At 36.5% G+C, this 20079-nt stretch overlaps 2 protein-coding genes across 3 annotated transcripts; both read left to right on the forward strand.

Annotated features, from left to right (window-relative positions):
* Positions 1-318: 318 nt before the first annotated feature.
* Positions 319-12866, forward strand: LOC132114907 (histone deacetylase 6-like). 2 transcript variants are annotated; one of them, XM_059523304.1, is made up of 27 exons: positions 319-411; positions 1838-1948; positions 2398-2483; positions 2791-2875; positions 2973-3013; positions 3095-3191; positions 4247-4344; positions 4444-4548; positions 4960-5028; positions 5128-5254; positions 5461-5526; positions 5613-5672; positions 5746-5835; positions 5912-6018; positions 6093-6160; positions 6284-6410; positions 6546-6674; positions 6853-7021; positions 7133-7335; positions 8257-8449; positions 8531-8680; positions 8944-9118; positions 9224-9597; positions 10620-10739; positions 11304-11450; positions 12474-12602; positions 12760-12866. In XM_059523304.1, exons 2-27 carry the CDS (start codon positions 1898-1900, stop codon positions 12826-12828), a joined length of 3135 nt encoding a protein of 1044 aa, XP_059379287.1. In that variant the 5' UTR covers positions 319-411; positions 1838-1897; the 3' UTR covers positions 12829-12866. The 2 variants fall into 2 exon arrangements, with proteins under 2 accessions (XP_059379287.1, XP_059379286.1); XM_059523303.1 differs by lacking the exon at positions 319-411 and adding an exon at positions 833-975.
* A 1541-nt stretch (positions 12867-14407) lies between these two features.
* lhfpl4b (LHFPL tetraspan subfamily member 4b) lies at positions 14408-19028 on the forward strand. The gene is made up of 6 exons (XM_059523305.1): positions 14408-15114; positions 15201-15246; positions 16455-16883; positions 17898-18131; positions 18313-18359; positions 18477-19028. Exons 3-5 carry the CDS (start codon positions 16466-16468, stop codon positions 18336-18338), a joined length of 678 nt encoding a protein of 225 aa, XP_059379288.1. The 5' UTR covers positions 14408-15114; positions 15201-15246; positions 16455-16465; the 3' UTR covers positions 18339-18359; positions 18477-19028.
* The last annotated feature ends 1051 nt before the right edge of the window (positions 19029-20079 follow it).

The following is a 20079-nucleotide window of genomic DNA, read 5'->3' on the forward strand; positions in this document are numbered from 1 at the left end:
CGTTAATTGAGCGTCGGAGCCTCCACGCGCCCCCTAGAGGACGAAGCGCTTCATGTCTCAGAGGAAATGGTTCACAGACACAGATTAGTGTCATTTTTCAGCACAGTTGGGCGTGTTAGCCGTTAGCATTTCTAAACAAAACATTATTGTGCTTTTTTCGTACCCTTTCTAGTTAATATTGATCTTACAGTTGTGTCTGCTATGCGGTCCCCATTTTGCTACGTTCATGTTGCACTTTTATATCCAGTCCAGAAAATAACAACAGCCACGGAAACTTAGGAAAGCAGACAGCTTTAGAATCAAATGACCGACACATTGTTTTTCAGAATTTCAAAGAGTGTTTTTACGAAAGGCATAAGAATCTGACAGCAAATCTGGTTATATCTTATACACCACACATTTCTGAAAGCAGTAAGTAAACCTGTTCTGTACATTCTTCAGACATCTGTCATTTTTTTACTTTCTTTTTTTTCAGACGTTTCTTTATTAAGAAAGAAAATTAAATGGTCTGTTTTGTACATCTCGTTAAATATTAAGATATTTTGCTCTTGATATTGAATTTGTGGAATGATTGAATGGATGGATATGGTGTTATATATTTTCATTTATTATTTAGTAACTTTTTATAATATAACATTAACCCTTATCATGTTATGAACTGCTATACAGTCATATTCAGTCATAGTCACAACTTAAAATAGCTAATTTAACAGTTATTTATTCTGTATATAGAATAAAACTAAGTCTAGCATTTGCCATAATCTCTAATTTATCGTCAAACTATTTGTTCTTTCATATAAATTATATTTCTTATTCATGCAATTTGGGACTTTTGACAGATGTTTTGAGCACCTTTCACAACATCCTCTTCTTCTCAAAGTCTCTGGTGTGAATCTGTAAAATCCTAAACTGATGGATCCTGTTCCAGGTTCCAAAGGTTCTGTTCGATCACCGAGAGGAACACCTGAAACCAAAGTCAGAATACATTCATGTTAACCATTTAAAGGAATAGTTCACCTAAATATTTTACTCCCCCTCTGGGCATCCAAGATGTTGATGAGTTTATTATTTCATCAGAACTGATTTGGAGACACTTGAATCCTCTGCAGTGAATGGGTGCCGTCAGAAAGAGATGCCAAATAGCTGAGCATTTGTTGCATGCTTGTAAGAAACAATATCATCAAGATGTTTTAACCTTTGCTTCTGGCCAAAATAATCTGGATACAGTCCTCTATCAAATAACATGGCTATTTTCCAGTAAAAAAATTGTCGGATCTGAATCAGGAGAGAAATGTGCACAGATCAAGCTCCTTTTAAACTAGTGAAAAGTGCAAGTATTGTTTATTGTTGCTGGATTTGTATTTTGGCCAAAACAAAGGTTTAAAGTTAAAATGCCTTACTGATGGATTTGTTTCTTACAAACACACAGCTTTTCACTTCTGATTAAATTAACTGATGGACTTGAGTGGTGTGGATTACTGTGTTTTTTGTCATCTGGACTCATTCTGATGGCACCCATTCATTGCAGAAGAAACAAACTCATCCTCATCTTGAGGGTGTGTTGATATTAACACTTTTGGATGAAGTATTCCTTTAAGACAGTGTTCAGCACCTGTTAGTTCATCGTGTGTTGATCATTTGCTGTGTTTTTTTCAGTGTGTACATGAGTAGCTTCGTTCAGAGGTTAATAATCCACAGATATTCTTGAAGTTCAGTCTCTTAATCTACGCAGTGTTTTGCTCATTTTTCAATGTGGGAGCTGGTGTTTTATTTGATTGATTGATTCCTGTTTTTTGGCTGCATGCAGATTTCTCTGAAAGACCTTTGTGTTCTCCAGAGAGAAAACATCAATCCGAACCAGAAGAAGAATCTACAGGAGGCGCGGAGGAAGGGCAGAATGGATCGGAGTAAAGAAGAGGAAGAGATGAGCAATGAACTCAAAAACATGGTAGACGCTTAATCACGCTTAGTCACTGTGTTTTCTCATGAAACTTGTCAAGAATCGTCTGTATTATATTTCAAAAAGCAAAATTATGCATGAATAGCATGAATTTCCTTTTTAAAAACCTTAAAGATTTTAGTCAATTGCAACTTTATTTTCCATGCAATTCTTCCCCCTTCTTCTGCCCAATTATCTCAATTCTTGCCTTCTCTATTAGCTCACATAGTAGCTTACAGTAGCTTTTCATATTTCAAAAAGATAGCATTACTGTGTTTAACTCCTTTTCATTACAAGTAGGTGTGGCAAGTCCATTTTAATATAGCTCCCCAACTTTGGCATTAATGCACATTTTCAGTTAAGCACATGCAGTATTTTCTTTATCAGTGTTAGATTGCATGTTCAAAAATGGAGTGCTTTTGGAAAGGCTTCTTGAATTTTTTGGGGATGTTTTTTAGGATGTTCGTGGTAAAACTAAAGCAACAGGAACAGGTCTTGTCTACGTAGATGCCTTTACTCGCTTTCACTGCCTCTGGGATGCCAGGTGATGCTTCAGGATGGTTACATTTATTGACAATAGTTTGCCTAAAACTGAGAAATGCTGTCTCATTTTTTCCTTTAATTAATTGGTAACCCTTTATGTCTTTCCAGTAGATGCTATAAAGCATTCAAAGACAAAACCTTCAAAAATTCATTTGAGCATTCATTTGACGATGCAATAAAATATAAATATTATGTTTTTTGTGATTTTAGTGACTTATTCTTGTATTTAACCTCATTTGAAATAGTTCACTTAGTATTGGTTTATAAAATATATTCTGTAACAGTGGGTTGGATGTCTTTGTTTTCAGTCACCCGGAGTGTCCAGCGAGAGTGAGCACTGTGATGGAGATGCTGGAGACGGAAGGTCTGCGGGGACGCTGCGTACAAGTAGAGGTAGAGATACTCCTGTAGCGATGATGTTATCATTAACAGGCTTGTCCCTGAATTCCTCCTGTTTTTGAGTTTTAATTGGTTTATTTTTGCATTTAAGGCCAGAGCTGTGTCAGAAGCTGAGCTGTTACTCGTTCATACGTAAGTTTATATGCAAGCTTGACACTGTTAATCGCGTTGGTTTTATGATTGTCACATGGGGCAATGTGATGTGTTCAATAGGAAGGAGTATGTAGAGCTGATGAAGTCCACACAGAATATGACAGAGGAGGAGCTGAAGACTCTGGCTCATAAATATGATTCTGTCTACCTGCATCCTGTAAGTCACCTGATCACAAATCTTCTCCAGTTCAGGAATTTATTGTTTGCTTATTACTCCAGTTCCAATGTTTCAGTGTTAATCTTACATTCCCTGATGTTTCTCAAAGTCAGCTTGAAAACAATATTGATGACTATTAAGTGCTTAAAGGGATAGTGCACCCAAAAATGAAAATTTGATGTTTATCTGCTTACCCTCTGGGCATCCGAGATGTAGGTGACTTTGTTTCTTCAGTAGAAGCCAAATCAAGTTAAGTCACCTTTATTTATATAGCGCTTTAAACAAAATACATTGCGTCAAAGCAACTGAACAACATTCATTAGCAAAACAGTGCGTCAATAATGCAAAATGACAGTTAAAGGCAGTTCATCATTGAATTCAGTGATGTCATCTCTGTTTAGTTAAATAGTGTCTGTGCATTTATTTGCAATCAAGTATTTATATAATTTTTACCTCTGATTTTCCCTGCAATGTCCGAACTGTCCTCATGAGCATGTTCTTCTCAACACCCGGTGCCTGACGCCTCTTCTTCTTCTTGTTTTTTTATTCTTGTTTTTATTTTATTTATTTTATTATTATTTCAGTGATTCAGAGGTAAGCAACAATATAAATACTGTTCAGTTTCTTGCACAGACTGATCGTTTTGTGTCTTAACACATCAATGTATCGTCACGAGCCGCAGGGTTTAATTTGAATTTGGTCTTTCAAAGCCGTGATTCCTATCCACTTGCATTATATGACTGACAGACTGCATCAGTTTGAGTTAAAAAATCTCTGTCTGTGTTCTACTGAAGTAACAAAGTCACCTACATCTTGGATGCCCTGGGGGTAAGCAGATAAACATCAAATTTAAATTTTCCTTTAAGCATGAATCAGGGTAATAAAATAACTGTAACTCTCAGTCTCTTTCGGCTTATTGCTTTTAAAAAATAAAAATAAAATTATAAAACATAATCAGAATAATTTATTGTTCTTCCAAAGTGATGTAGTTTATTTGTTTATGGTTGCCAAACAACATGGTTTTAATTTTGTGGAATTGTTTTTAATTCTACCAGGAGTTTTTCGCCTCTGCCTGTCTGGCGGTGGGATCAGTTCTCCAGCTGGTGGATAAAGTGATGACAGCACAGCTGCGTAATGGCTTCTCCATCAACAGGTCTCGTTGCATCTGTTATTCTTAGCAATTCTAATATTTCTGCATTTTCAGTTAATATTGATCTACGTTTGAGTTACTGTTTTTTCCTTGTACACACAGGCCTCCTGGTCACCACGCTCAAGCAGATAAGATGAATGGCTACTGCATGTTTAATAATCTGGCCATAGCAGCGCGCTACGCACAGAAGCAGCATGGAGTTAAACGGTGAGAGAGCATTTTGCTTTACAATCACACTTTTATTTGCAACTATACAGTACATTATGAAACAGACCTGATACATTTTTCCTGGGGTTATTGTGAGCGATTCTTCAGAACACTTTTAATCCAGAGACAAAAGTGTTTGTTTTCATCATTTTTCTGATAATTGTCACATCTAAAATATATTTTTTACCCATGTGCCTAAGGCTTTATAGGCAAAGGAAGATTTTAATAAATTACATGAATCAGATTAAAAAAACTAATCAAATTCAAAGTCTGGTCCTATATTTATTTTCCCTCAATATTCAGAAAATATGTAAAATTAGAAAAGCTGTTTATATCTCGCAAACACCGTTTCTTTAATGAAGTCTGTGATTTGAGATCTTTTGCATGAGGTGCGACTCTTTCTTCTATCAGAGTTCTGATTGTGGATTGGGACGTGCATCACGGACAGGGAATCCAGTATATTTTTGAAGAGGATCCCAGGTAAATTCATCCGTATCTGAAGCACCTGAACATCACATTACATTTATTCTCTCTGAATGTCCCTCATTTGTAAAGACTCTCTGTGTTTCTGTATGGCAGTGTGCTGTATTTCTCAGTGCACAGATATGAAGACGGCTCCTTCTGGCCACATCTCAAGGAGTCTGACAGCAGTTCGGTGGGTTCAGGACCAGGACAGGGCTACAATATCAACCTGCCCTGGAACAAGGTACACCACACTCATTTCCTAAGTGTTTGTGAGGCTCATTTCCATTACATTTACATGTAGAAATGCTACAAACGCCTGTTTAGAGTGAGTTAGAATTGAGGTTGAAAATGGTTAGGCTAACATTGTACTGTGAGAACTGAACATGCTTCAGAAGTGTGTTGGGTTGGTGCTGCTGAATGTGGCCTGATCTCTTTATTTAACTCCAGATAGGGATGGAGGATGGAGATTATGTCACAGCTTTCCAGCAGCTCCTGCTTCCGGTGGCGTATGAGGTACTGCTTTTAGATCAGCCACCTGCACATGTGATTTAAAGCTTGCTGTTTCATGACGACTCCTCTCTTGTGTATGTTCTTCCCAGTTTCAGCCTCAGCTGGTGTTAGTGGCGGCCGGCTTTGACTCTGTGATTGGTGACCAAAAGGTGAGATGCTCCGCTTCATTCCCTTTCCAAAACTCATTCCATGTTAATTGTTTATTACGTTCTATGTGTCTAGGGTGAGATGCGAGTGAGTCCACAGTGTTTCTCCATCCTGACCCACATGCTGAAAGGTGTAGCACAGGGTCGACTCGTGCTGGCTCTTGAGGTACGATCATATTACGAACAAAATTCTTCTTTGTAGTTAACATCTCACTCAGACTCACTAGTGTTTCATCTGTTAGGGTGGATATAACCTCCAGTCCACAGCAGAGGGTGTTTGTGCTAGTGTGAGGTCACTGCTGGGTGACCCTTGCCCTTACCTGACCTCTCCTGGCGCTCCGAGTGAAAGGTATGCTTACGCTTCCTTATATTTCTTTCTGTTATTCCCTGTTTGTTGTGTTTTATTTTGATGTTTTGTTGCAGTGCCCTGAAGTCCATCTCAGAGACCATCTCAGCCTTGTATCCATTTTGGAAGAGTCTTCAAACTTTTGGTAATCAAATATAAAGAAAGCATTCATCACCATTTTTGTTCAAAAATGATTCAGTACAGCATAGAAGGATTGAGAGGTTTGTATGTTCTCTTCGGCTCTTGAATGTGTGTGTGTGTTCTTCAGAGGGTGGTCCTCTGTCTGATGTCACTCCCCGGCCCGCTCCAGTGTGTGCAGAAGTGAAGGTTTCCTCTCCGGTCACTGGACTGGTTTACGACCAGAGAATGATGCTTCATCACAACATGTGGGACGGGTGAGAGCGTTAATAACATAGACACCACTGTACCCCTGTGACACTGCTGAAAAGGGCCCATTTTCTCATTTTGCGTGTGTTTTGATTATTTGGTTGTGCGTAATATATAAGATGAGGATGTATTGATTCCCATAGTCATCATCCAGAGCTCCCTCAGAGAATTTCTCGCATCTTTTGCCGGCATGAGGAGTTGGGCCTGCTGTCCCGTTGCCTTCAGATACCAGCTCGTCTAGCAACAGAAGAAGAGCTGGCACTCTGTCACAGGTGACAATCAAATGAATAAATCAGTGTTGACCACATTCATGTAGAAAAACTTAAACACAATCTTTATTTAATTTACATAATGTTTCCTCAGTCCTGTTTAGTGGTCATTTCTTACTGAAACTGATGACGTACATTGCATTTGATTCAATTAAAGTCTGTTTTTCTCTCTTGTGTCTAGTTCTAAGCATATAAGCATTATAAAGAGTACAGAGCACATGAAACCCAGAGATCTGCACCGACTGGGAAATGATTACAACTCTATCTACATCTGTAATGAGAGCTACACCTGCGCCCTGATGGCCGCTGGGTCGTGCTTTAACTCTGTACAGGCCATAATCACAGGCCAGGTGATCTTTATAAGTAATACACTTCTTGATATGTTTCCGTATAATGTGTCCTAGAATGTTACAGCTTGAATCTGTTCCCAGGTGTCCTTAATTTTTCGTTTGGTCTTGTAGGTGAGAAATGGCGTGGCTATAGTCCGTCCTCCGGGTCATCACGCAGAGAAAGACACGGCTTGTGGTTTCTGTTTCTTTAATACGGCTGCTTTGACCGCTCGCTATGCCCAGAGCATCACTCACGATTCCCTGCGTGTCCTCATCCTTGATTGGGACATTCACCATGGAAACGGCACGCAGCACATCTTTGAGGAGGATGACAGGTTTGACCAGTCCCACAGACAACCATAATCAACCATAGTATAATGGTCTGGATCGGTGCTGTTATTGTTAAATCAAACTAAAAATATTACAAATGATTTTTATAACTACGTAAAGCTGAAATAAAATATAAAAACTACTACAAAAAAATAATAAGAATTACTAAAAGAAAAAACTAACATATTAATGAAAGCTAAATAGAAAAGAATAATAATTATTATATTAAAAATAATGTAATATAATAATATTAATAAAATAAAAAAATATATAAAACTATATAAATAATAATACACTAATAAAAATACAAAAGCACACAACAGAATTACTAAGACTCAAACTAAAGTTAAAATGAAAAATATAATAGAAATAAATAAAAAATAAAAGAACAATATTCTAAATATTAATAAATGCTATTATAGTATATAAATAATATTTTAAAAAAAAACGTATCTGGATTCTAAACTCAGGTGCCGATAAGAGGTCCATAATTTATCATTTGAAATTTTCCTTTCACCAGAATGTCTTATTTAAGTTTGCTTAAGCATTTCCTACTCTTTTTCTGACCCTGAGAATTAAACTGTCTGTTTTGAGACTATGAGATGTCTGATGGAAGTTATATTTTTTGTTTGATCAGCTAACCTCTTTGCATTTTAAATGACTAATAATGGATTTGTGGTCACACTCAATATAGTTTACCTGCCACATCATTCAAGAATAGCCTGTTTACAAAGTTGCATTCATAAAACAGTCAGTGCTAAAGTGTGATGGTTGGTGCATCATAATCATTAATATTCCTAAATTACCAGTTTTTTGCAGTTTTGTTTTGTCTGGGTGGGTTTGCATTATTAATGTGTACTCTTTATGTTGTCACATGTATTAATATCTTTGTTAGAGATCAGTCACAAATGTCTTTGTTCTCCCAGTGTTCTGTACATCTCCCTGCATCGCTATGAGGATGGGACATTCTTCCCCGGTTCAAATGATGCAAACTATGATAAGGTGGGACTGGGGAAGGGCACAGGATACAATGTTAACATCCCATGGAATGGGGGAAAGATGGGAGACCCAGAATACATGGCGGCTTTCCATCACATAGTGATGCCGATAGCCAGAGAGGTAAACGCACATCATATGCTTGTTTTTACCTGATGTTGTTTGGTGTTTAATACTAACTGAATAGTGTTGTCTGTGTTCTAGTTTGCCCCAGAGCTGGTGCTGGTGTCTGCTGGGTTCGATGCAGCACGAGGCGATCCGTTAGGATGGTATCAGGTGACCCCAGAGGGCTACGCTCACCTCACCCATCAGTTAATGAGTCTGGCTGCAGGAAGAGTGCTAGTCATACTAGAGGTGGGCTAGATTCACTCACACATTCACAATTTTACACTGTTTCCTTTTGAGTCTTTCAGTGGCTTATACTGAGTGTTTATAGACACTGAAGACTGGAGAAATTATGCTTGAAATCTGCATCACATGAAAAAGCTACATTGTAAAATACATTCAAATAGAAAAATGTCATTCTAAATTGTAATAATGTTTTGATCAAATAAATGCAGCTTTGGTGAGACTTTTTGAAAAACATTTAGGACACCGTCTTATCCTTTTCACTATAGGGGGGATATAACCTCACCTCCATCTCTGAGTCAATGTCCATGTGCACCAGTATGTTGCTGGGAGACTCTCCTCCGTCTCTAGACCATCTGCCCCCTCCGAAGACCAGCGCCACTGTTACCATTAACAATGTCTTGCGTGCACACGCCCCCTTTTGGAGATCCTTGAGAATGCAGAGTGAGTTTGCATATCGAAAAGTACTTCCTAAGTCTGAAGAATTGAATTGTACGAACAGAATGACTATTTTAATGCAACATGCTTTTGTTTGTGTGTTTATGTCAGTTCCAGAGTCACTTCGTTTGGCTTTGCCGTCTCCTAAATCAAAAGGCAAGCGGGCATCGGTGGGCAAGAGCAAGAAATCTCCTCACCAGTCCACCCCTGCCCAGAGTCCTGGACAGACACCGCAGCATCTTGAGCAGTCTGGCCTTGATGAGCTCAGTAAGGACCTGCTCTCTCTGAATCTCAACACAAGTACCTCATCTAACCCCAGCCCAGCATCTGTCCCCATTGGAGGAGCAAGACGGAAGGTGAAACCCAATCCACAGAGGGATTCAGCAGGCCGGGAGTCAGAGTCACCCCTAAAACTCAAGCCAGAGAAAGCCAGAGCTGGAGATGGCACACATGCAGAGATTACAGCTGTAAAACCTGAGACACCTGTAAGCATGCTCTAATGTCATTAGCAGTATACAGTACAGACCAAAAGTTTGGAAACATTACTATTTTTAATGTTTTTGAAAAAAGTTTCTTTCGCTCATCAAGCCTGCATTTATTTGATCAAAAATACAGAAAAAACTGTAATATTGTGATATATTATTACAATTTAAAATAATTGTTTTTAAATGTATTATACTTTAAATTATCATTTATTTCTGTGATGCAAAGCTGAATTTTTAGGATCATTATCACATGGTCCTTTAGAAATCATTCTAATATGATGATTCATTATCAAAGTTGGAAACAGTTCTGCTGCTTAATATTTTTTCAGAACATGTGATACTTTTTTAGGATACTTTGATGAATAAAAAGTAAAAAAAAAAAAAAAGCTATGTTTTTAAAATATAAATATTTTGTAATAACAATATACACTACTGGTCAGTAATTTGGGGTCACTTATTTTTCTTTTTTTTTTCTTTTAAATAAAATCAATACTTTTATTCAGAAAGGATGTGTTAAATTGATAAAAAGTGATAGTAAAGAAAATATATTATTAGAATATATATTATTAGAATTTTTATTTTTATTTTGAATAAATGCAGTTCTTTTTAACCTTTTATTCATCAAATATATTAGACAGCAGAACTGTTTCCAACACTCATAATGAATCAGAATATTAGAATGATTTCTAAATGATCATGTGATAGACTGGATGTTACATGTGACACTGAAGGCTGGAGTAATGATGCTGAAAATTCAGCTTTGCATCACAGGAATAAATGATTTTTTTAAAGTATATTCAAATAGAAAACTATTATTTTAAGTTGTAATAATATTTCACAATATTACATTTTTTTCTGTATTTTTGATCAAATAAATGCAGGCTTGATGAGCAGAAGAAACTTCTTTCAAAAACATAAAAAATAGTAATGTTTCCAAACTTTTGGTCTGTACTGTATTTTGGCCACTAGTAATGTATTTTGGCCACTAGTAATGTATTCAGTCATCAACATGCATTGAACAGGACCGGACAATCCCAGAATCCGTGGATGACCAGGAGAGTTCAGTGCTGGAAGCCGCTGGTGGTCACGCCACTATGATGTCAGTCTTAGGAAGTGTCTGCGGAGCACAAGCCACGGATTTGGTAACATATGCACATGCAGTAAAATGTGGCCCATTTAAAAACCAATTAAAATACATTATTAATAGTAGTAATAATAATACATATGAAATGTTTGTGTGCTTGTATGTGTGCGTGTGTGTATATATATGATATTTAATAGTAGTAATAATAATAAATGCATGATTATATAAATAAGTAATCATAATATATTATATATATAAATAAATAATAAATATAAAATAATATAAATATTAAAATATATTTAGTAGTAATAATAACATTAAATAACAAATAAAAGATACATAATAATATATATATGTTCTAGTAATACAAATTATATATATATATATATATATATATATATAATATATAATATATATATATATATATAATTTTTTTTTTTTTTTTTTTTTTGGGTAGGGTATTTGCATATGGGTACATTTTAGAATGTTGCAGTTATGTTGCTGTATTGCCGAGTAGCAGAGAGCTAGATTTATTGTTTTCATTCTGTTGCGTCATTCAGTACTCTGGGCAATACTAATGGGAGTTTGTGTGGTGATCTAATCATGTGGCTCTTGTTGCTAGGACACCATGTATGTGGTGGACCCGCTGACATGGTGCCCACACTTGGAGTCAGTGCGACCGGTTCCTGCAGGTGGCATCGATGTCTTCCTGCCGTGTGAAGAGTGTGGAGGCGATACAGAAAACTGGATCTGTCTCTTCTGCTACAAGGTAACAGTTAATGACGCTCAAAATCACAGCAAAAACAACACATAGATGTGCCAAGATCATTCATGTAACAGCCTTACTGAGTGCTCAATGAAGTTTAGAGTTGAGATTTATCACTGCCAACAGTGGTGCACCATGGGTCTCATTCACTAAGTGTGCATGTCGTTCAGGAGGATCATGTTTTTGTATTCCACACGGCAGAGCTGTTTCAGATGGCTTCATTTCCTTTTCCTTTGACAAAACTGCTTTGTTTACAGCAATAACCAAAAAACACAATATTTCGACTCTTCCATAAGCGCCACCTGCTGTCTGAGAGGGAATTTGCATTTTTAGCATAATTTCACAAAGCTAAAGTCAGACCACTCTGTTTGGCTTTTATCTTGAAATTATGCAGTTTTGAATGACGATGTCTATATATGAGTGGAGTACATCTGGACACATTCTGATTGTATGGTATTGTAACATAAACTACTTTTGAGAAAAAGAAAATCGTCTCCAGGTTAAAATCACCGGAACACAACATGACGGTTAAGTGAAGTGAAGTGAGTGAAGTGAAGTGACATTCAGCCAAGTATGGTGACCCATACTCAGAATTTGTGCTCTGCATTTAACCCATCCGAAATGCACACACACAGAGCAGTGAACACACACACACACACTGTGAGCACACACCCGGAGCAGTGGGCAGCCATTTATGCTGCGGCGCCCGGGGAGCAGTTGGGGGTTCGATGCCTTGCTCAAGGGCACCTAAGTCGTGGTATTGAAGGTGGAGAGAGAACTGTACATGCACTCCCCCCACCCACAATTCCTGCCGGCCCGGGACTCGAACTCACAACCTTTCGATTGGGAGTCCGACTCTCTAACCATTAGGCCACGAAGAAGAAATTGATGTGAATATGCACATGTTGTGAATAAACATGTATAAATATGAATAATCCAAACAATTATTAGTGAATGAGACCCATTTTATGAATTTAAAATTAACCACTTATTGTGGTTGAAGCACTTTTTTATGTTTTGTGTCAGGTGCTCTGTGGGCGTTATGTGAAGCAGCACATGGTGACCCACGGGCAGGTGTCGGGTCACCCAATGGTGCTGAGCTTCGCTGACCTTTCTGTCTGGTGCTACGCTTGTGAATCATACGTCCACAACAAGGTGGGTGCCGTCCAGATCAAGGGCCTGTAATTGCTGAATTATGCATGACAACATGTTAATTTTTGTTCTTTACGAGATCAATTAAATTGTCACTGTTAGATTTAACATGCATCTTTTCAATACACAGCAGTGTCACTGTCTGTCTCTGTACACACAGGTGCTCCATGAAGCCAAAAGTGCCGCTCACCTTGTGAAGTTTGGAGAGGAGATTCCTCCTTTCAGCTAAACCAGCAAAGAGAAGGAAGCGTTTGTTTGTTTGTTTGTGTGTTGTTTGAATGCATGTGAAGAGACCAAACTGAGCTGCGGTGGAAGCAAGTTTCTTCAGTTTATCTGTCTTCCTTTCTCACTTTTGTCGTAAACATACTTCATAGATTCTCATTGTGCCAATTGTGGGGTTGTTTGCCAAAATACTGATTTTATTTTAATGGAATTTGTTTGATCTTAAAGAAAATCTCTAAAAGGTGTCCTATCTACAAATTGTAATGGTTGCTTTTTTTTCCAAACAGTACTTTGATTTTATGAAGAGTTCTTGTAGAAAAACGGTAGCATGGTGTTAAAATCACAATTTTACAACCAGCCAAATCAGTGTTTCAGATGTATTGCATTCTCAATGCACAACTAACAGTGTTTGCACAGCACTGTTGAGAAGCATTTTTGTTTTCATTCTGAATTTCATTCAGACTCCAGACCAAGGTGATCAAACTGTGGAAATTACAAAACCACCGTAACCTGAAAGCAATAAATAGTGCAATTTTTACTTAAACAGCATCCGAGGACAGGATGTAAAGAGTTTTATTTGTGTTCCTTTTCTTTTTTTTCTTTTCCTTTTTGCACAAACACAATGACTCAAACAGTTGGAAACCCTCACTTTGTTGCATTCTAAATAAAAAATAAAAGCATTTTATACATGATTTTGCATTTTATGGCCACATTTGTGAAAAGATCAAAGGGAGAATCTGACTCCAATGTAAAATTAAATAAATAGTATTATATATATGTATATATATATAAATGTTACAATAATGTTTTATATAGAGATACGTAAACACACACACACACACACACACACATATATATATATATATATATATACACACACACACACACACATATATAAATATATATATATATATATATATATATATATATATATATATATATATATTATAATTCAGGGGTCTTCATCTAAAATAGCTTGAAGTCCAGTAATGAACCCTCCTCACCAGCCAAGGTCTTTATATATTTATATACCTAAAAATATTAATTGATGGTTTTTGGCAGACCAGGCTATCTGCAAGATATTTAGGATCATATTTAAGACTTTAAAACAAAAGGTTTTATAAAATGATAAACTTCACACTTAAGACTTTAAACCATTTTATTTGTTGTTGAAAATTTTGTCAAAAGTATAAATTATATTAATTTAGGCAATTATTATCAATCAATTATTATATTAATCTTAATATTGGTTTTATGACACATTATCTTCTTGTGGATCCACCAGTTCACATTTACAACTCTGGAAAATCAAGACTTTCTTGTACGAATTAAGACTTTTTATGGCTCTCTGCTCTCTTCACTGCACGACCGTCTGACCGTAGCAACACAGCCCATGATAGCACTGTAGGACCTAAACAAGACCTTGATGTGCTTGGTATAAATTAGATTTTGTTAGAAAATAGTGCCTGGTATTTATTTATGTCATTATGTCAAAAAGCTTTGCGGTCTGGATTCAGACCAGAGTCGGCCAGTTGGTGACCCCACACTCTTGTAGAAAGAAGCTCATACCCTTTCAAAAAAAAAAAAAAAAAAAAAACAGCTTTGTACCTTATTTACCAATAAATGTTGCAAAATCGTTAATATTAATGTTATCAAAAATACCTAATTACAATATTAGTACCCATATATAGATAGACAGATTAATAGATAGATAAAATAGCTTGATATATATATATATATATATATATATATTGATTAGATTTACCCAGAGTGAGATATTCTTGTTTTAAATCTTATGGTTACTGTTTTTTGCAAGCATTAATTTTCATGTCAGCTGAGCGATCACAATGATGCACAGACAAGCTTCTTTCCTCCAGCATTCACGCTTATTCCCCTAGTATTTATTGTTTTATTTATCTTGTGCTCATCTGAAATGCGTCACTTCTGCTCCTTGTACTATTCTCTCTCTTCCTCTTCCCTCTGTATGAAATGTAATGCTTTTAGGATCGATGAGCTGTAACTCTTTCTTTCTCCCCACAGGGGTGGACAGATATTTTCATTTTCTCATTGTGCATCATTGGATTGCATTGCTGTGTGTGTGTGTGTGTGTGTGTGCACAGAGACCCTCCTCCCAATCAGAATGGCCCTGCGCTCCCCCTCCCTTCTCTCACTCTCCTCTCCCTCCATATGTGCGAGGAAGATGGTTGCAAGCAGCGTGGGCCTGTTTTTACTGTCGCACATCCTGTCGTGATCCGACCGGGAGGAAGCGGAGGAGAAGAATCCCTCCATTCAGGTCAGTTTCTCTCTTTCCTTCACTCCTACATGTTATGTGATGCTGCTGTCAAGTAATTCAATTTGAATGAGATTTTTGTCACCCAGATCCTGTGGTGGGAGGAACAGGCCTGGAGTCAGCCAGAGCAGAGAGGTGAATCTCCCTTCCTCCATCTCTTTACATCCTTTAACAGGTCGAGATCAGGTTTTCAGGTCTAGGCATCAGCTTTCTTAGCGGTTCATGTCCCTTTAGTTTTTTTTGGTTAAATATGACCATGGTATTAGCATTTTTACCATGGTAAAACCATGATTTTTTGTTTTTTTTAAGAACATGCTTCATTGTAATAGCATATTCTTTAAAGTATAAGGTAAATAAATGAGAAGCACAAAAAAGTACATTTGATATTACCACATGAGTACTGTTATTAGTACTGTAAATTAATAAATAGTGTTTTTTTAGTATCACAGAGATATTAATAGTTTTTATTCATATTTCAAATGATTAGTTATTAATTTTTATATTTTCTGTTTTTATATTAGATTGAGTAATTTTGTGATTTTTAGTGTTTGTTTTTTTAAATGTGTAGTTTTTATTCATTTTTTATTTAGTTTTTAATTTTTATTTTAAATTATTATAGTATCTAGAGTAACTCAAAATAAGAAATGTTGCCTTGGCGTCTATCTGAAATAAAATAGGTTTTATGTTTTTTTATATATATATATATATATATATATATATATATATATTATTTTAAGTAACATTTTTTTATGATTTTAGTTTTAGATTACTATAATAACCCCGGTAACATATAAATTGCCCTTTGTTAGTTAATTTTAGTTAATTTGTTAACATTAACTTACCTTATTGTTTAGTGTGATCATAAAAGCTATGGAACGTGAATTATAGTTTAGTACAATGGTATAATCAAAACAAAATGAAAGTCAGTGGGGTCTACTGTTGTTTGAAACAGTTGTTTATGAATATCATTCATAAAATTTTAACAGAAATAAATTTAAATATAAAATCTCTTATTATTGAAAAAAAATTTCTGGTATTTTATATTTTCATTTAGTTTAACTTGATTTACTAAAATAAAACTAATAAAAATGACAAAGCGTACAAAAACATTACTAAAACTAAAATTAAAACAGAAAAATAAAAATTAATTCAAAATATGTATAAAAACTGTAAAAGTATCTCTGTCATACTAAAATGACACTGGTGGTTAGGGTGAGTATATGATTTCTTTTTTTTTTTTATGAAAAAATGACACAGAGATTCAAAGTGGTGTTTTTAAAAGCTGTAGATGATCTAAAGAATGCCATTGCATCATATTATCTTTCTTCTGCTTGCGTCTCCAGCTGTCTCCAGCATGCAGCGTCACTCGTCTGAGGTGGCCCGTCTGTATCAGACTGAGTTCATCCGGAGCGCTCGGGCGGTGGGCATGCTGTGGGCCGTCTGCACGCTCTGCTTTGCCATTATAGAGGTGGTCATTCTCATCCAGCCATCATGGGTGGGCACACGAGAGCTGCACTACCGAGGAGGGGGTCCGGCTCCTCCGACCGGGACACTGGGCCTCTTTGAGGTCTGCACGGAGATGGATTGGCCTGTCCCAGAATGCCGAGGCTCTCTTCGCACCCTGACTCCACTCCCTGCCTTCCAGTCTCCCGCTGTGTTGGTGTGCATGTCTCTCACTATGGTGTGGGCCAGCGTGGGCTGTCTGTGTCTGTTCAGATTCTGCAACGCAGCAACCGTCTATAAGATCTGTGCTTGGCTGCAGCTCACAGCAGGTGAGACTCTTCAGCTGAATCATCAAGTCTCTTCTGCTCACCACGGCTGCATTTATTTAATCAAAAATACTGGGTTACTATTTTCTATTCAAATAAAGAAGTGAAGTCTGCACACTGAAAACTACTGCTCAGTAGTTATCAGTGTGCAGACTTCACTTTTTTATGTGATTATATTATTCAGTTGTCTTGCACCTGCGTCCTGTTTGGGATGTTTGGGATGTGCACACCATTTTTGTGTTATTGAGTCTTTACTATTTTCTATTGTAATATATTTTTAAATATAATTTGTTCCTGTGATGCAGCGCTGAATTTTCAGCATCATTACTCCAGTCTTCAGTGTCACATGATCCTTCAGAAATCATTCTAATATACTGATTTGATGCTTAAGAAATATTTTGTTTATTATCAAAAAACAATTATTTTAAATAGTAATAATATATCACAATATTACATTTTTTTCTGTATTTTTGATCAAATAAATGCAGGTTTGATGAGCAGAAGAAACTTCATTCAAAAACATTAAAAATAGTAATGTTTCCAAACTTTTGGTCTGTACTGTATATATATATATATATATATATATATATATATATATATATATATATATATATATATACACATAAAATACAGCATGATCCAGAGATCTGTGTAGTATGTGATGATGAAGAAGTGATTATTGAAAGCTTGTGATTTCTTCTGAATAACCCATTCCATTTTTTACACTAAAAACGTAATTTAGTCCCATGACCCTCTTGTTGACCCTTAGATTTAAAGAGGCTGACTTTTGCTATTACCAGTACATCTTTAAGACATTGTGGAGGATGTAAATGACCTCAGTTTTGATTGGCTAACCTCTTTGCATGCAGATTGATGCTCTGGGGACCCTTCAGTCATAACCTCTTTGTAGATAGTTTTTTGAATCTCGACTGAAATGTGCTCTTTCTGACGTGAAATGTGAACAATGCATGTTAAACCATACAGTACTACTAATTGCATCTCTGTTTCTGAATGCAGGCTTCTGTCTGGCCCTGGCGTGTGTGTTGTTCCCAGACTCCTGGGCGTGTGCTGAGATGCGGGCGCTTTGCGGGGACCGTGTGAGTAGTTTCTCCCCGGGGAACTGCTCTGTGCACTGGGCATATATACTGGCCATGTTGGGGGTGCTGGACTCCGGCATACTGTCCACGCTGGCTTTTGTTTTGGGGAATCGCCAAGATGCCCTGCTGCCAGAAGATGCCAAGGATGGTGATGGTAAATGCTGCACCTATTCTTGCTAAAATCTCTAAAATCAATTAATGTTTTACTGCCTGTTTTAAGAGAGTAGAAGTATTGTTCGTGCTTAGTTCATGTTAACTAAAGTAGATAACTAATGATAAACCTTATTGTGAAGTGTGAGATATTTTATTCATGTTGTTTTCTCCTCTCTTCTCAGTGACTGGCTTGTTACTGGCAGCATAAAGCAGTGGTCAGAGGTTGTTGGTAAGACTGTAATCTAGCTTTTCTGGGGATCATGTTTTTCTTCTTGAACTAGCATTGGACCCAGCATCCTCTTCTCTCTTCTGTAACTCATGTCACTGTTCTTTCTCACCCCCTCAGGTGGCTGTTTCATCACGTCGTTTGTGAACTTCTCTCCTGACAAATAATGATGAGATAAAACATGTGAAGAGATGTTTCTCTTTTCCCCCTCAGCATGATGTCACCGTCCTGTGAATTCTGCTTACATAACCTGTCTGCATAGAAACAGTCACCTGGCAACAGAGTCCTTTCTCCCCTGATGGAGGAACATTACTCTGATCTTGTAATGGCGGCTCTAAATAGAGAAGAGCAAAGGCCATTTTCTTTAGTGCATTTCCAAGTGGAGGTATAGTCGAGGTCTCTGTGATCACAGATCACATGTGGTTTTCAGTTAAATGATATTTAGAGGATTGACTGTGATGTTGGATTCCATGTTCTAGATGTTTTTGTGCATGAATTTAAGTCTGAATTTAAACTCAGCATAATATTACTATAAATCTGTTTAGTTTAGTTTTTGGTCAGTAAAGTCTTAATCGTTTAGATTTAATGATTTGATCATCTTTAAGCTAAAGGTAGCTAATAACTTTAAGTAAGCACAAAATAAAAATCTGCCTATTTATTTTCTTATCCAAATTTTAAATGAGTTTGTTTCTTCATCAGGACAGATTTGGAGGAATATAGCATTACATCACTTGCTGAACAATGGATGCTCTGCAGTGAATGGGGTGCCGTCAGAATGAGAGTCCAAACATCTGATAAAAACATCACAATAATCCACAAGTAATCCACAGCACTCCAGATCAGCAATTAACATTTTGTAAAGTGAAAAGCTGCGTGTTTATAAGAAACAAATCTATCATGAAGACATTTTTAAAACTCAAACCATTGCAAAAATACGAGTACTCTGTCCATAATATTGCTTTCTCCAGTGAAAAAATCATCTCATCTGAATCAGGAGAGAAATATGCACGGATTACTCACTGTTTACAAGGAAAAACAATCCAGTTTCTGAAGTCATTCTAAATAAATGTGTGACCCTGGAAGACAAAACCAGTCTTAAGTCACTGGGGTATATTTTTAGCAATAGCCAATACAAAATTGTATTGGTCAAAATTATCGATTTTTCTTTTATGCCAAAAATCATTAGGATATTAAGTAAAGATCATGTTCCATGAAGATATTTTGTAAATTTCCTACCATAAATATATCAAAACCTAATTTTTAAATAATAATATACATTGCTAAGAATTTCATTCGGACAACTTTAAAGGTGTTTTTCTCAGTATTCAGATTTTTTACAGCCTTAGATTCCAGATTTTCAAATAGTTGTATCTCAGACAAATATTGTCTGATCCTAACAAACCATACATTAATCGAAAGCTTATTTATTCAGATTTCAGATGATGTATAAATATACATTTTGAAATATTGAGACTTCAGACTGGTTTTATGGTCCAGGGTCACATATGTCAATGGATTTTAATGTGAAAGGACAACAGAAGAGGGGCATTTTAACTGGAGGAAGAGTAATTATGGATTATGGACTTGTATTTTAGCCGGAAGTGAAATATTAATGATGAATTAGTTTTTTACAAACACACAACTTTTCACTTCACAGGATGTTAATTGCTGATCTGTGGATTGTTGTGATGTTTTTATCAACTGTTTGGACTCTCATTCTGAC

The sequence above is a fragment of the Carassius carassius genome, chromosome 34 (assembly GCF_963082965.1).
Source record: "Carassius carassius chromosome 34, fCarCar2.1, whole genome shotgun sequence".
NCBI classification, from domain to species: Eukaryota; Metazoa; Chordata; class Actinopteri; order Cypriniformes; family Cyprinidae; genus Carassius; species Carassius carassius.

Bases quoted from the DNA above. Each gene is read 5' to 3' on its own strand.
- LOC132114907 (XM_059523303.1), top strand. From the start codon at position 913: ATGGATCCTGTTCCAGGTTCCAAAGGTTCTGTTCGATCACCGAGAGGA. The intron at 3,014-3,094 runs GTAAGTTTATAT...TGTGTTCAATAG, and splicing joins GAGCTGTTACTCGTTCATAC to GAAGGAGTATGTAGAGCTGA. The intron at 6,675-6,852 runs GTGACAATCAAA...TCTTGTGTCTAG, and splicing joins GAGCTGGCACTCTGTCACAG to TTCTAAGCATATAAGCATTA.
- lhfpl4b (XM_059523305.1), top strand. From the start codon at position 16,466: ATGCAGCGTCACTCGTCTGAGGTGGCCCGTCTGTATCAGACTGAGTTC. The intron at 16,884-17,897 runs GTGAGACTCTTC...TTCTGAATGCAG, and splicing joins TTGGCTGCAGCTCACAGCAG to GCTTCTGTCTGGCCCTGGCG. The intron at 18,132-18,312 runs GTAAATGCTGCA...CTCTCTTCTCAG, and splicing joins AGATGCCAAGGATGGTGATG to TGACTGGCTTGTTACTGGCA.